This window comes from Myotis davidii, unplaced genomic scaffold (assembly GCF_000327345.1).
Source record: "Myotis davidii unplaced genomic scaffold, ASM32734v1 scaffold726, whole genome shotgun sequence".
NCBI classification, from domain to species: domain Eukaryota; kingdom Metazoa; phylum Chordata; class Mammalia; order Chiroptera; family Vespertilionidae; genus Myotis; species Myotis davidii.
This window is the reverse complement of record NW_006297808.1, coordinates 2,733,286-2,749,447: the sequence shown is the minus strand read 5'-3', so window position 1 is coordinate 2,749,447 and position 16,162 is coordinate 2,733,286. Positions and strand designations below refer to the sequence as shown.

Sequence of the window (16,162 nt, the reverse complement as noted above, 5' to 3'; positions counted from 1 at the left end):
TTCTTCCGCTTCCGCTTCTCCTCCACCTCCTCGATGATGCTGACCACGTCATCCGCTGGCAGGTGGAGTTTGGTGGACAGCTCAATGAGGCTATCGATGGTCTGTGGGTCCATCTCTTCGTCGTCGTCTTCCTCCTCTCCGCCCACCTCGGCCCGCTCGGCGTCCTGCCGACGGTGGCCAGGCATCTCCTCCTGGGACCGCTTGTCTTCGGCGGCGGCTTCCCCGTCCTCCTCCTCCTCGGCGAACAGTAACGCGTTCTGCCGCGCCCTCTCCGCCTCCTCCGCCTCCGCCTCCGCCTCCGCCGCCTCCTCGTCCTCTTCCCCCACCCTCTCCTCACCGCCGCGTCTCTCCTGCTCCACCTCCTCCTCCTCCCTCTCGCTCTCTCGCTCCTTCTCCGGCTGCAGCCCCCGACCCCCCAGGCTGCGTTGCCGGGCCCCACCCTGTAGCAAATACTGGAGTAGCAGGTCCGAAGCCAGGTCCGCCAGCCGCTCTTCTTGCGCCGCGGCCTGCCGGGTGGCCTCCGCCTGCCGCCTCCCTGCCTCTACCTGAGCCAGACCTTGCTGTAGAAGGCGCTCCCCCGCCTCGGAGCCGCTCAGGAGTGAGCTCTCCGGCCGGCGCGCCTTGGGGAAGGGGGTGCCCAGACTTTGGTACGCCTTGGACAGGGGTGCCAATGCGTCGCCTAGGTGTGTTTTGGGGGAAGGCACTTTTTCCCCGAACTGGTGGGCTTCGGGAAGGGGGCGGCTCTCGGGCATCTGAACCTGGAATTGCTGGGAAGCCGGGGGTGGCAGGGGCGCGCGCTCCGGGACACGCGCCTGGAACTCTCCCCAGGAAGCGCGCCACACGCGCTCGGGCCCGGGGCTCTCCAGGTTGACTCGGGTCAGCGTGTGCGTGCGAGTTTCCGTCTCTGCGGCTGCGGTCTCCTGCTGGCGCTTGGCGCTGCTCGGACTGAAATCTCTCAGTTCCTGGAGCAGGGCAGCCAGCGCCTCGAGCTCCTCGGACGGGTCGCTCGCCTCGGGACCGTTCTCCTGAGTCTGAGGGCGAGGCGGGGCCGCGGGCGCATGAGTCTCTGGCGCTGGGAGGCTGTGGGTCTGGCTTCTCACGGTCTCAGTTAACAGAGCTTCTGCTGCTTCTTCCGCTGGCTTCAGTTGGGAGCCGCCTGGCGCCGGGGGCGAGGCCGGGCGGTCAAGTGCCTGTAACAGCACCGCGGCCAGCGCCCGGGGATCCACACCCTGGAAAAGCTCTCCCTCGTCCTGCGGCTCTGAATTTCGAGCGGCTCGGACCTCTGGGGTGCGGCCATCCTTCAGCCCGGGCACTGCGTCCCCAGCTACGGATTCTTTATGCTCAGAGCTGAGGGGAGGTGACTGTGCCTCAAGGCGCCCGGGGGGCGCTCCTCCCAGCCCCTTAATCAGTAGAAGGAAGCAGAAGAGGGCGGAAACTGGCAACCTGAGCGATTTCATGACCAGGGGACGGTCGGAGACTGAAAAATAGGAGGGGTGGAAAGAAAGGATTTCTTTAAGAATTTTCTGATCTCTGGTTCTACATTCCTTTCCCCCACCTTTAATCAGGGTTTCCCTTAACCTTTCCCAGAAGAGGGACCTTTAGGCGCAAAGAAGAAAGATGTGCCGATCTCTGAAGTCGTGTAAATGGGAAAATGCCCACAACCCTCGCACCCACGGTGCCTCCTCGCCCCCTTCTCTGAGCCATCTCGGTGCCCGCACCCACGTACTAAGCAGTGAGGATAAGGGGGAAATCTCTGCTCCCTCCCCACAGGACACTCTGGATGGTGCGTGGGCGACTTCAGCAGCAAGAAAAAAGCGGCGACTCCCCACTTACCAGAGACCCTTACGGGGGGCTCCCCGATGCGTTTTCAACACCCCCATCTAGGAGAGAACCCTCCCTCACACCCACCGTTGCCAGGGGTTGAGGGACAGACAGCGGAGTATTTACCAGCTGGTGTCACGACGCAGGAGGTGGAGAGGAGGGTCGAGGCGGGGTGGGGACAGGGAAGGTCGGAACGCTTCCGCCTCGGCTCCGAGAGGTGGCTAGGATAGGACCGATGGTCGAGGTCTGGCGTCCAGTGGGCTGGGCTCAGCTGGGTCCGGGCGGCTCGCTCGCTCCGGCTTCAGCACGCTGGACAGCGCCCGCGCCGCTGCCGCCTTATAAACGGGAGCGCGCAGTGTCACGTGGGATTGCCCCGCCCCATTGACGTCAATGTTCATTCATGGGGAAGCGGGCGGGCGCCTAGAGGCGGGAGGATGCCCAACGATTGGAGGATGCGGTGTTCTCCCGGCCTGCGACTGCGCACTGGGGTCCTCGGCTGGAGGGGCGTGCGCTAGTGGAGCACCGGGGAAAAGAATGAATGAATGAATGAATGAATGAAATGTCGAGGCGGGCGGGGTTGGGGGCTATGAATGAATGAAGGAGGGACAAGGAGAAAAGGATGAATGAATGAATGAATGGAAAGGTGGATGCGGAGACACTGCAAGACAGGAGGGTGGGTTTTACCCAACAATTTGCAGCGGCGGGAGCCCGCATCGCGAAACGGATGGGGCACTCCCAGGTCTGACAGGGCACCAGTAAGAAATCCATGCTGGGGAGGGGGAGAATAAGGAATCCAAAGCGGGGGAGGTAGGGGCAGTCTCCTCATCCTCCGATCTCAGGGTCCATGGGGAACACGCCCAAGGACGGCGTGAACCTGAGAAAAGAGACCTGCGCGCCTGCGGGCGCTGTCCGCGGATCGGCGGTGCGGGGTGCGGGGTGCGGGCCCTGGGCCGGGGCAGATGGGTGGATCTTGCGGTTTTAGTAATCCCACCGACAAGGGTCCAAGTTGGAAGAGAAGGAAAAGACTGAGGATGTGTGTGCCTCTGTCGTGTCTGTACATTGTCGGTGCGTGTCTGAAGAAAAAGGTGTGTCTGTCCAGTTGACTGTAGCGTCTGTTGGTGCCTCCACCGTGCCCCCTTTCAGCCCACCACTCCCCATCCCCCTTCAGTTTCTTTTTCTCCTGCTCCTTCCCCCCCTCCCCAAAAGGACGTTTGGAGGGCAAGAGCAAACCAGGTGGGGAGGGGGTTGCGCAGGTGGGGGGCGGTGGCTCAACTCCAGCTCTCTCCATTGCTTAAAGGGAAGGTTGAAACACGATGCGGGAGGTGGGGGTGGGCATGCAACGTCAGAGAACGCCCCTTACTGCAACCAGACCCCTCGACCATATCTCCTGGGGGCAGGGGAGAGAGGAGTGAGCCAAGGGGAGCCGCCAGTGCAGGAATGAAGGGGAGGGAGGGGGGCTTCAGTGCAGGCAGAGAGCTGTGCGGAGGCGTGGGCAGTGAAAGGGGGGAGTTACAATGACACACCAGACACACAAGAACTGCAGCCATAGGGGTGCCCATGGGCACACACAGGGCTCCGATTACCAGAGCCAGTCCTCAGCCCCCTCCTCATCTTCCTAGCACTAATCCTCCTCTTCCTCTTCCTCTTCCTCCTCCTCTTCCTCCTCCTCCTCCTCCTCCTCCTCACTGCTGCTCCCCTCCGCCTCCTCCTCCTCCTCCTCTTCCTCCTCCTCAGAGCCTGACCCGGATTCCGCTGTAGGCAGCAAACAGCAGGAGTGACCCTGCGGCCCTCCTGAGCAGCAGGGCATCTGGGCTCGGCCGGGAGCGCGGCTACCTGAGGAGGACTCGGCCGAGCTGGTCTTCCGCTCGTTGTCGCTGATGTCTTGTAGGTCAGACGTGTCTCCACTTTCCCAGAAGAAAGCCCATCAGCTCTGCGAGGAAAGAGGTGGGGAGGAGGAGAGAGAGGAAAGAGAGAAGACAGCAGGAGAGGGAAGAAGGAAGGAGGGAATCTGGAAAAGGTAGAGGGAACAGGCAAAAGGAAGATACTGAAAGCCAAGGTGACTGCGGAGATGCCAAGGAAAGAAGGGAGAGGAGGGGGTAACAGGCCCCACAGCAGTACTTCACCCCCACCCACACACACACACAAGAAATCTAGGATCTCCTGCTGCCCTTGTGGCCCCCCTCATTCTTCCTTTCCCTCCCCATCTCCCTCTTTTCCCCGTGTGGTTGGTTACTGAGAGCATTGGAATGAGGAGGGGGTCACGTTACCTTCCCGAGGAGGATGAATCAGAGAGATGGTTCAGACATCTGGAGAGGGGGAGGGGAAGCCATCCAAGAGCCAGGCAAAGCGGGGGAGCCATGGAGGAGACTGCGAGGCTGATGGAGCTAAGGGACTAAGTGTGAGGGGAGATAGGCACCTAGAGAAACTGTGTTACTGTGGGCTCATGTATGTGGACATGCACCTATGTATGTATGCACATGTGTGTATATGTGTAGAGATTAGTGAAATATACGGGAGGAAAGAAAAAGAAGGGGGATGGGGGGGCAAGAGTGGTCGTGTTCTGATTTAAATATGTAATCTTTTCCACTGTGTGTGGTTGTGTTTTTGCCTATTTCCAGGTATCTGTGTGTGAATGGGTGTGGGTTCTGATCCCTCCTGCGTGCCAGTATACCCGTGTAGTTAAGAGTCTTGAGTCTGGGCATCTGCTGGGTCTGGAAAGTGTGCCTGTGTTGGTGCGTTGATAGTGTGTGTGTGTGTGTGTGTGTGTGTACGCGCGCGCGTGCACGCACGTGGGTCTTTTGCATTCTCTGGGTCCTTCCATGTCTGTTGGTATATGTTAGAGGTTACGTGGACTTCTATGTGCTCTTTCCTGCCCCTTCCCCACATTCACCTTTTCTCTAGATTTCTATGCCATAAAGCCTCAGAATCCAAGCCACTCATCTGCAGCCCGCAAGTTCGGGTCCTTGCCCCTTGTTTTCAGCGTGTTCCTCCATTCTTCCCCAACTCCCCATGCCTCCCTTTCTCCACTCTAGCCCAGGAGAACGTGTCAGAAATTAACATCCCAAGAGTCTCAGCCATCTTGGGGTGAGGGAGGTGGCAAGAAGGAGGGAGCCCCAGGCACCAATGGCAATAGGCTTGGTGATTCCACAATCTGGACCTGGATCCTTCTTATCTGAGTCTGTTTCTGCCTCTCTCCTTTCCAGTTCCCTACCTGGGCCAGTTTATTCATGCACACTCTACCTCTCGAAAATGCACTGCGTTCTTCATACCTTGCTGCCTTTAGGGGTTTCAGAGAAAGACGCTGGACTGGGGGCAGGTTCCTGGGATCCGGGAGAGAGGGAGGTGGCAGGAAAGGAAGAGAAATGGAGAGAGAGCTGGGAAAGGCAAAGCTGAGATGGGGGTCTGGAGGGGATGCCTGGTGTTCGCTGAGTTATTGGTACAAATGCCTCTCTCTTTGTCTTTGTTTCTGAATCGCTCACTCTCCAGTAGGGTGAGAGAAGATGGGGTCCAGCAGAGCAGTGATTCAGGCTAAAGATTTGGAAAACCAGGAGAGGGGAGCATTGGATCTTTTCCCCGAGAAAGTTTGGGAGAGAAAAAGAACAAGGGCTGGTCCCCTTCCCTTCCTCCTGTGCCCCTCCCCCCATACCTCCAGGTCCCCTCCTTTTCTTCCTTTCCCCCAACCGGTGACTCACCTCTGCAGGCTTTCATTGCGTCAGCGATGGGGGCGGGGGGAGGCAGGGCGGAGGAACTTTATGAGAGGGGCAGGGGTCTCCACTTTGAACGGAAAGAAGCTGCTGAGGCACCCCCTCCCCCTGAAAACGGCCCCATCAGAACACATTATTGCCCTATCTGCCACTCCAGTTGAGTAGGTTGGGGAGTCCTGGGAACGGGGCTGGGAGAGGGCTGGGGGCCACTGACAGGTCTGGGAATTATAAGTAATAGGAAGGGGTTGCTCACCCTAATTTTCAGTCCCCCGTCCCCATTCCCTCATACTCCCACCCACTCCTGAGTGGGGGAAGGGAGACCCAGGAAGCCGGGGGAGGGCAAAGCTGCAGAGATGAGTCACCAAGAAAGGGAGAGAGAGAAGGAGACAGAGATGAGGAGAGACACAAAGAGAGACAACTACTGGAGAGACTGAGAAAGCAAAACATACATGCCATGAAGGAAGGTGACATCCACAAACTAACAAGAAAAGGGAAACTGTTTGCTTCCATAATCCTGAGTCAGCCTCCTCCAACACCCACCTGTCACACACACACACACCACTATCATTCAGAGTTACATTGACATTCTGAGACACACCCATTTACACAAACACAATGTCACACCTAGCCTAGAAGACCCATGCTGAAGATGTGACAGGGTAATGGAGATTAGCGTTGAGAGCCTTCATTCTTCTTACACAGGATGGTGGAAGGGGGTAAAAACTCTGAAGGTATGTGACTTCAAAAGCCCAAGATGCGGGTCAGGGACTCGGAGGCTACGCCTTGCACACACGAGGACGACGACACACACAGTTCCCTGCCTCCCCATCCACAGCACATAGCAACATATCAAGCATCGTCCTCATCAAAGACACTTGGAGTACCTGATTCTGGGGTACACCAGCCACGATGTCCCGAACACATCTCACCCAGACACCCTCTTACTCGTACACACATGTACAGAAACGCAGACACACAAAGACGCCCATGGACACACTCACACGGACGGAAACCACCTTGCGCTGCCTCGCCCGCGTCCGCACACGTCCTGGCGCCCCCGCGTGTTACTTTTGGGGATTGCAGTCATCACCACCTCGAGGTCGGCTCCCGGGGGAAGCGGCGGCTCCACCTTCTGCTTGGTGCCCACCCAGGAATGGAGAAAGCGAGCGAGAGTGGAGAGCTGGGAGTTAGACGCCTGGATCGCAGGGCTGAGGGAGGCTGATCCTGGATGCCGAGGGGAACTGGGGGGAAGAGCCCATAGAATTTGGAGAGCAGCCTACTGCCAGGTGCAGGGGCCAAGGCTAGTCAGGGCCCCACGCCACTGCTCGCCTTTCTGCTTCTTGGTTGGGGTGGGGGCAGGCAAGGGCTAGCTCCCCTCGCGGGGGTCATTAGCCCATGGCCACAGGGCTAAGATCCTAATACAGGGGAAGGGGGAAGGCAATGGATGTCATGTGTCTTCCCCCCCCACACACACACACACACTGAGAAGTAAAACAAACACAGGGTGGACTAACAAATCGTTTTTATTGCAACATAGCCTTGGTTGAAGCGACAGGGAGAGTAGCAGCAGGTCGGGCACAGGAGGCAGAGGAGGGCATGGCAGAGCCAGAATGGGGACAGTGTGAAGCGCGGTGCTCCTCTTTGCCCACCGCCCACCTCCTGGCGCCCATGTCTTGGATCCCATCCCAGTGAATCCTGTGCTCACTGTCCATGTGTCCTTAGCAGCTGTTCATTGTCCAACAAGTAGTTTCAAGCTATCACCATCAAAGAATGAGGCTTTGGGCCTGGGACACCTGGCTTCTAGTCCCTGCAAGGCGGCTCCCAGCTACTGCGAGTGACTGGGAAGTCACTTTGATCGTTCTGGGTCTGTTTCCTCCCTCTACAGTAGATGTGAGGATGCAGTGTAGAAGACAGCGCTGTGCAAACACAGCTGTTACTGCTTGCATTTAAATAGAAGGACTGTCTAAGTCCAAAAAAGCGTAAAGGAATGAGAGAAAGGGAGGAGTGTCCAGAAATACCTGGAGGTGGGGGTTCCAGTCTCACTAGGAGGCAGCCTAGTTAGAATCAGAAGACGGCCTCACACTGGCGGAGGGACCTGCCCTCCCCTACACCAAGTTCTCCAGCCTGAACCCCCTGGTTCTGCCACTGATTGCGGGCATTAGGAGGGGGCCTGTGAAATATCAACATAGTGCGAAATTGGAGGAAACTCCAGTCAGAGGTGCAAGCTCCAAAAGGTGCATCACCAGAGGGCAAACAGGGGTCCAAAATAGGGGGAGCATTATAAATCTACTTCATTTACTGGGTCTCTTTCCATATTGCACACAGGGTGGGTGATAAAGACATAATGGGGAAAAGGAGCTAAGTGTCTGGGAGGCCCAAGGAGCAGGACGGTGGAGGTACAGAGAAAAGGGAGAGGACACTGATCTAAAGGCACAGGGCAGTGAGGGGAGAACAGCCAAGCTCTGAGGGCTTGAGGCAGCTGTGCTCCTGGAGAGGTACTGTAGGAAGGGAGAAGCCAGGAAGGACAGTAAAAAGCTCTGAAGCCTACGGCGGAACAGGTTCTTTGCCCGGGAAGGGGAAAGGGTGGACAATGGCAGCGCAAGGGGGTCCACCAAACTGGGTGGCTCTGATCTGGCAGTGGGCAACGGAGAGGTAAGGGGGGAAGGAAAGAGGGACCAGCAGTGGGAAAGGATAGGGGGCAGGGGAGGGGATGGAGCTTGCAAATGAGGCCAGGCCTTTCTGGGGATCTGGGGAAGGGGGTGGCATCTTCTCAGATAGTAGGGGCTTCAAATGTGGCCTCCAAGCAAGTACTGATCTGTGTAACCTTTGACCAGCTCAAGCCCCAAGCCAACCTGGCAGAAATAAGCCAGCTGTGACCACAATTGGGGTGCCAGGAAGAGCTGGCACAGGACGTTGATGCCGGCGAGGCTTGCCACATCGCCACCTGCTTTTGACAGCGCCTGGGTGGGCAGCGGTGACAAAGTGCCAGAGGCCCGGATGTGCTGAATTGGACCAAAGTGGTGCCCTGTGGGGGGCACAAGTGGGGGGGGGGCTGGCGGTGGAAGTGAGGCAGCAGGTCAGCTGGCAGGATGGGGGAAGCGGAGGGGGTAAGATAAAGGCTCAGCTGTTTGGGTTCCTGGAGGGAGACAGGCTGGATGCATGGGAGGCAGGGTCACCAAAGTCTAGGCTCCTGAGCTCTCCGGTGGGTTGGCAGCTGGGAGTCGGAGCTGTTTCACTTCCCCCTGGCAAAAGGGCTTAGGTAAAGATGGGAGCCCCCAGGGCAGGGCTCGCACTCCGTAGAACCGGTAGAACTGGCAGAGAAAGAAAACGGGTGACTGGCTGAGCCTGGGGGAAGACGCCCAGCCTCTTTGTGCTTCTCACCTGCTTGGTGTTTAGGGGGGCCATTCCCTGCCTCAGCCACTTGGGCTCACAGGGCTCGCCTCTTCCCACACGCTGAGCGCTCCTTCATTACTCTGGGCGCCAGGCCAGACCTGGTACCTGTCCAGGGAGCTCTCCTCAGTACTTGGGTCTCAGATTCCAGACCTGGCAGTAACGCTCATTGCTCATTGGCCCGGCGGCTTCCACCTCTAGAGATTCAGAAGCCCCGAGGGCAAAGGGGTCCCTGACCACTCCTCACACCCCCTTTCACTGGCTCTACCTCCAGGAGATTACCACGCCCCGGTTACCTACCACGCTCCTTTCCTATTGGCTGCTCCCGGAGCCCATCTCTGAACTGCTTCTGCTCATTCATGCAACCAGGCTTCTTTGTGTGAGAAGTCAGTCTACTTAGGGCTCCTGGCCCCATTCTACCTGCTCCCATCCCCAGCCTACCTCCACACTACTAGCTCCCCTCTTTTAGTGCTCCTGTCCCCAGAAACTCCTCAAACAAATCCTCAAATACCAAAGCTCTCACCAGTCCCTCTACTATTCTTTTTAAAAATATATATATTTTATTAATTTCAGAGAGGAAGGAGAGCGAGAAAGGTAGAAACATCAATGATGAGAGAATCATTGATCGGCCACCTCCTGCATGCCCCACATTGGGGATTGAGCCTGCAACCTGGGCATGTGCCCTGACCATGGAATCGAACTGTGACCTCCTGGTTCATAGGTCAATGCTCCACCACTGAGCCAGCTGGGCTCCTCCACTGTTCTTGTGCTCTACGTGTCCCCTACCCCACCCTCACTGGCTAGGCCCCTGGATCTGAACACCCTACTCTTTGATTGCAAAGCCTACTCGATATCCTCAGCAATCTGACCAGGGCTGAGGGAGAGGGGCTCGCTTCCTCTCCTTCCTAAGATTCAGACACCCAAACATGGCTTCACCCCTTTTCGCCTGGGCACTGCTCGGTTCTCACCACTTCTCTGGTGTGCTTGGCCAGCACCACCGTGAGGTTGGGATCCTGGAGCCAGATGTGGTAGCAGCTGGGAAGATAGTCAAGGCCACCGTAGATGCCCCCTGAGATGGCCAGCACCTCTTCAAACTGGTTCTGTGGCCACCACGAGGTCCAACTGCTCAGTCTGTCTCGAGCCCAGATCCTGGCCTGGGCTTGGCCCCAAGAATTGGGCCCCCAGAGGGTCCTTCTCAGCCTCCATCCCTGACCCAGATTTGGACTTTGTCCTGGCCTCCTGTGGCAGGTGTTCTGAGAGTAGCTTCGCATCTCGCTCAGCCTCGGTTTCAGGCTTAGGACCTCTGAGGTGGCTACATTGCAGTCAGCTTCCAGCTTCATTCACCTGCAGAAGAGAGAACCCAGCATTTGGGGTCAGAGTCTGCTGTTTCCACATTTGGCCTCCTCTACACAAATAGTCCCCACAAGCCCTTCCTACACAAACACTGCTTCTCTTCCTCTCTCCACACAGACCTTCCTGGGAATAGAGGGCCTCCAGTTCCCTCCTCATGCCAGCTCCAAGAACTCTTAATCCTATCCTGCTCTACCCAACCAGGATGTGTCTTAATACTCACAAACTCGGGACCCTGTGAGTTCCCTAGAGACTAGCCCCTGGCCCCCTCCATCCCCAGTCAACCCCAGGACTCAAAGGAGAGAAGGAGGGTATAAATAATGGAGGAAGTCCTAACCAGTTTGGCTCAGTGGATAGAGTGTCGGCCTGCAGACTCAAGGGTCCCAGGTTCAATTCCGGTCAAGGGCATGTACCTTGGTTGCGGGCACATCCCCAGTAGGGAGTGTGCAGGAGGCAGCTGATCAATGTTTCTCTCTCATTGATGTTTCCAACTCTCTATCCCTCTCCCTTCCTCTTATAAAAAATCAATAAAATATATTTTAAATAATGGAGGGACACTCCTCAAGCGCCCTACCGCCTCTCTATAAGAGCAACATGAGAAAAAAAAATTCCCATAATCTCCACTCCCTCTCCAGGACAGTTTTCCAGGGAAAGTGGAGGATTTAGCTCCCACTACTTTTTCTACCATTGCCACTTATCATTCCAGGGCAAAGGGAGGGCGAAGTAGACCCCAGACACACACACACACACACACACACACACACACACACACAGTTCCCTCCACACCCAACACCCACATTCAAACATAAACCAAGGGAGTGGGCACATGGAGAGCTCCACTAGAAAATGTCAAGCCATTCCTTCCAGGCTCAGCAAAACCACCTTTTCCTTCTTCCTTGAACATATTCCCTCCTTTGGAGACTCGGCTCCACTCCAGTGTGAGACGATCATTTTGAAAAGGGTTCTGCTGTGGCTCCAGCAAACCATTGTCCACCCAGATCCCCTATGTCCCTTCCCCATGTCCCTTCCCGCCAAAGGTGCAGTCCCTTCTCTTCTCTCTCCTCCCTTTCCTCCTTTTAAAATGTGTTCCCGTAATCTTTGTGCCATCTCCTACACAGGATTTTTCCTGGCCTTTCCATTCCTCAAAGTCTCCTTTTTGGGTCAGTCCCCTGTGGATCTGGCACCTGTTTGGCCTCTGGCTTTTCTCTTTTCCCTGCCTAGAGACAGGGCCAAAAAGAGAGGCCCTCCCCATGTCCTGAGGACTATTTCCAGATCTCCTTCCTCCAGACTGATCAAATCCCCCTCCTCTCTCTTTCCAGCCAATTACAATCCCCCCCCCCCACACACACACACACACAACCTGTATCTCATTAACCAACATCTTAGGGGACAACTACTTTGTGGAGGGTGATAATGGCTTGGTTGGATTTAAAACAACAACAACAACATTACCCAGGCTGGGAGAGGCACCAAGCGGTGGTTTAGGGGTGATTTTAGCTTCCATACCAGAAACAGAATTTATGTGAACACAGAGTGCTTGCTACACAAACAAGATTCAAAACACGACCACCATCTCCTTCTTTCTTTCAATCTGATGCGGATGCCTAAGGCTCTCCCAGGTAAGACAGTTCAGAGGCACAGGCTCAGAGGATCACAGACACAGGCTCACAGGCTCTTAGAGCCCCAGCTAGGGTCATTAGAGACCACCAAGTTCAACCCAATCCTTTCACATTCAGGAAATCGAGGCCCAAGACTGTAAGTTTTTCTGGCTCCCAGGCCAGTGAGGGAGCCAGGAAAAAACACACACATAACCTTTTAATCTGTGTGTGTGTGTGTGTGTGTGTGTGTGTGTGTGTGTGTCTGGATCTCCAAACCCAGTCTGAAGAGCAAAGATAAGAATCACTGGATCCTTGACTGGAATCAGAGGCCCCAAATGCTAAGGGTTGAGCTGACTCAGTATCAGAGATGGGATTGTGGGAGGAACCCCACTGCTTCCCTACCCCCCACCCCCCATCCCCCACTGTCAGCAATTTCTAGGCCAACAAGAAGCATCAGACTCCTTGATCAGGCTCTGGGGATGATGGTTAACTTGAGCAGGTTAACCTGTGGCTCCCATCTGCATCTCTAGGCAACCTCACCAGCTGTCCATGGGGCCCTGGAAAATGCAAGCTGGTAAGTGAGGAGTAACATCAGCAATCCCGGGCCCCCCCACCCCCCACCCCCAGCTCCTAAGGGGGCCAGAATGTGAGCAGCTTGTAAACAGGAACACATCCAATAGATCTCAGGCTTTAGGCTTTTCTTTCCCTCCCTTGCTTTCAAGATGAGACTATTTCCAATGGTGTCTCTACATCTCCGACTAGGTTGTTTGTAAGGGGAAGGGGTGGGGTAGTTCCCAGGGTCACAAGGAAGAAAGAAAGACTTGCCAATTCACCACCCATCTTTTCTTTCAAGGCACTCCTCTATTCCTATTCCCTTTTTTGGAGACACAAAGATTCCAAGGTCCTTAAACCTTGGAGGAGGTGGGTGCTGGGAAAAAATAGGTGAGGGGTTCCAGGCCAAGCCAAAGCTGCCGGCCAGCTCCACAATCCTTGCTCCACTTTCTGATCACTTCCCACCCTCCAGTAAGATACCCTCCAACCCACTCCTTGAACTTTAACTCGCAGAACGTGTCTAGGCAGAGGCAGCCCTGTGCCTCCAGGGCACTGTGGGAAATGTAGTTCAGGCATCTCTTGGACCAAGCTCCTGCAGGAGAGGTAGAATTTCCCTAGCCACCCATATCCCCACATCCTTGTATCCCCACGTTCTTTCAATCTCATAAATATGAATGGTCACTCTGGGGAGAAGGAGATGATTGAAGTAATTATCGAGCATGCTGGGAGCGCCCCCAACCCATTTCCACACCAGCCCCCCTACCCCCCACCTGAAATACTGATGCCCTAGAAGTCCCAGCTTTGGGGAACTGGAAGAGGCAGGAGAGGGAGCAGAAAGCAGAGAGGCGGAGACAAAGAAAGGGCAGCTACTCAAGCGCCTGAAGATGCGAGGAGCGCAAAAAGGACTAGAACGGAGGCAGAAAGGAGACAAAGGCAGACAGGAGATTCGGTGGAGAGGATGGGAGAGGGGAGCGGGAGGAGGCATGGATACCGAATCACAGACATGACACCTCATGACTCAGGGCTCAGCTGACGCCAAAAAAGTCCTAGCACAGCACCCCCTCCCCAGGGAGCCTATAAATAGAAAGCATCGTGACACACCCCCTTCTCCCGGGCGCGTGGTGGGGGGCGGGGTCAGGGAACGGAGAAAGCCAGAGAAGAGGCTGGAAGAGGACAGAGACCCGGAGAAGAGGCGGGGGAGGAAAGATGAAGTGGGGCAGAGGCAGGGGATGAGGAAGACGCGCCCAGGAGTGGGGGACGGCGGTGCCCAGAGGGCCTCGGCCGTGGGAGACGTGTCCCTCGGCCCCTTTCAGGAGTTGGGGTGGGGAAAGCGGACTGGAGAGAGATCACAAGGAAGCTATCTAACTTGGCAGGGGTCCCCCTAGCAGCAGACCCTGGGGACGGGTGGGAACGGAATGGCGACGGGGTGGAGGAGGGCTGATGGGATAGATAGCGCATCTGAGTATCTGGGTGCAGTCGCGGTCTCGGTTATCCAGGTCAGCGGCTGGGAGGGGCGTGGCCCTGGGGGCGCAGGGGGACGGCGGCCTCTCTACGGCCCCCACTCTGTGGGGGAGAACGCCAGCCCGCCAAGTCTCGCGGCCCCCTACCTCTCCCGAGCCGGAGCCGGAGCCGGAACCACGATGCTGAAAGCGGAGCGGGACGGCCGCGAAGGAGGCACTTCGGAGCCCGAGTGACGCGCGGGAAGCGCCAGGGTCCAGACTCGGGAGTTCGAATGCGAAAGTGGAGTCTGCGCCGCAGTTCGGTGCGGCCCGCGGACGCCGGCGGAGCAGTAGCCCCGGAGCTGCCGTCCTGGCGGCGGGCGCAGCGGGTGGCCTAGCCCTGCAGAGGGGGTTACACCCCTGGTCCTGGCAGGGGAGCGGCCCTGAGGGTGGGAAGGTGTGTTGGGTTTGGGTGGAGAGGGTGAAGCTGGCTTAGCTATCGCCGCCTGCTCACAAAACCTCTGTGCTCCGTTCGGAGTCCCCACCGTCCCGCAGGCCGCCTCCTCCTGGGCCACCCCTGAACCTCATCCCCTTTCTCCGACTCCAGCGGACAGGTCATAGCGGCTAGAAAAGGACGCGGAGCTGACGGCCCTGGGGACCGGGTCCGAGGAACTGGGAGAGGAAATTGGAAACCCGTGAAGATTTGGAAGCGAAGAGACTCCAAGAGACGGAAGAAACCGAGTCTGAAAGGGGCGGAGCGAGGCGAGATGGGTCAGACGGGCCACCATGCCCCCGGGTCGCAGAGCAGCCCTGTCCCCCAGGCGCACAAGTTGGCTCAGCTCACAGCCTCTGGTTTCTCAGGGGCCGTCAGGCAGCAAGGCTCCGCGGGTCGGCACCCAGAAGGAAAGACTTTCCGGTGCACCCGTGCACACCAAGCTCAGGCACAGGCCTCTGCGCGCAGGCTCGCGCCCGGGCTCTGAGCACGCCGGGCTCCCCACCCCTTGCCGCCTGGGGTGGGTAGAAGAGGGGTGGGAGGAAAAGCACAGTGTGGACCTGGAATCCCAAAGGCAGCACTGTCCCTGACTCTAATAAGCCTGTGGCCCAGCCTCTTAACTCCGGAGGGCTCCCTCCACCCCATAAAGTGAGATACATACACCTGCAGTTCCACCCCCGTCAGGAGCCAGGAAAACGGTGGGTGTGAAAGCCCCTTAGTAACTGTAAAGCTCTGTAGGGAGTGTTGACGTCAGCTGAGGATGGGACTCCCGCCCTTGTCCTTTTCCAGGACCTGCCCAGCTCCCATGCTCCCTGCATCCCACCAAAGTTGATCCCTCGCCAATCTCATTCCATTTTTATACTTTACCAGGTGAGGACTCCATAACCTGGTAAACTGAGCCCATTGGCTGAGTGTGATGAAATGGAGGGCCGTGTTCCTTGATTCCCACCCACCGCGTGGTTAAAAGGTTAAGCCTCATCTCTTGAATTCTAGCTCCAAGTCAGCCAGTAAAGTAACAGACAAATCACTCAACCTTTTTTTGGGGGGGGGTGTTGTTTTAATAGAACTCCCCTTCCCCATTTCTGATTTTTGAAACTGCTAACAACGTAGGCATCTCCCAAAGCTGCAGTCAAGGTGGATATGCTCAATCGTGGGAAAGCACCTCAAAAAGTTAAAGGTATTGAAGGAAGTAGTCACTAGTGGCAGAAGGGAGGTGCAACAACATCCTAACCCCTCCCCTTTTACCAGAAGCTTCAGCATCTGCCATCAGAAACTCTGAGACCGCCCTAACCGGTTTGGCTCAGTGGATAGAGCATCGGCCTGCGGACTGAAGGGTCCCAGGTTTGATTCCAGTCAGGGCATGTATCTTGGTTTCAGGCACATCCCCAGTAGGGGGTGTGCAAGAGGCAGCTGATAGATGTTTCTCTCTCATCGATGTTTCTAATTCTCTATCCCTCTCCCTTCCTCTCTGTAAAAAAAAATCAATAAAATATATTAAAAGGAAAGAAAGGAAGGAAGAAAGAAAGAGACTCTGGGACTAGTCCAACATTCACGTACTTCCAGTTCCCTCCATCAGACTTGAAAGTTTCCCAAACTTCCAATTCCCTAATATCCAAGTTATTCAGAGCAATATGTCACTGCTCGCTGGCCTGTCAAAAGCCATCTGGTTCTAAAATCACCATATTCAGGCTCCTCCATCCTGACTGTCCTGGAGGATAGGGGGCAGTGGTGGTAAATTGAAAGATGACTGATTACTCTTCTGGCTGCCCTTCCCAGCAAAAGAAGCAGAGGCATTCAGAATCCTTAAGTGCTCTG

The 16,162-nt window shown here is 56.4% G+C and overlaps 2 protein-coding genes and 1 long non-coding RNA gene across 3 annotated transcripts; 1 reads left to right on the top strand and 2 right to left on the bottom strand.

The window, feature by feature from the left end:
- Positions 1-2: 2 nt before the first annotated feature.
- On the bottom strand, positions 3-2,331 carry VGF (VGF nerve growth factor inducible; the record flags this gene model as incomplete). The annotated part of the gene is made up of 2 exons (XM_006773434.2): positions 1,948-2,331; positions 3-1,477 (listed from the first exon to the last, which is right to left on the bottom strand). A coding segment is annotated over exon 2 (1,455 nt), but the record flags the coding sequence as incomplete, so codon positions are not given.
- A 4,699-nt stretch (positions 2,332-7,030) lies between these two features.
- Positions 7,031-10,256, bottom strand: NAT16 (N-acetyltransferase 16 (GCN5-related, putative)). The gene is given in 4 exon segments (XM_015570245.1): positions 7,031-8,588; positions 9,852-10,013; positions 10,015-10,216; positions 10,219-10,256. Coding segments are annotated over 4 exon segments (678 nt in total). The 5' UTR covers position 10,256; the 3' UTR covers positions 7,031-8,311.
- A 3,856-nt stretch (positions 10,257-14,112) lies between these two features.
- LOC107184619 lies at positions 14,113-15,374 on the top strand. The gene is made up of 2 exons (XR_001515516.1): positions 14,113-14,177; positions 14,462-15,374. It is a non-coding gene; the product is annotated as an uncharacterized LOC107184619 (long non-coding RNA).
- Positions 15,375-16,162: the final 788 nt, after the last annotated feature.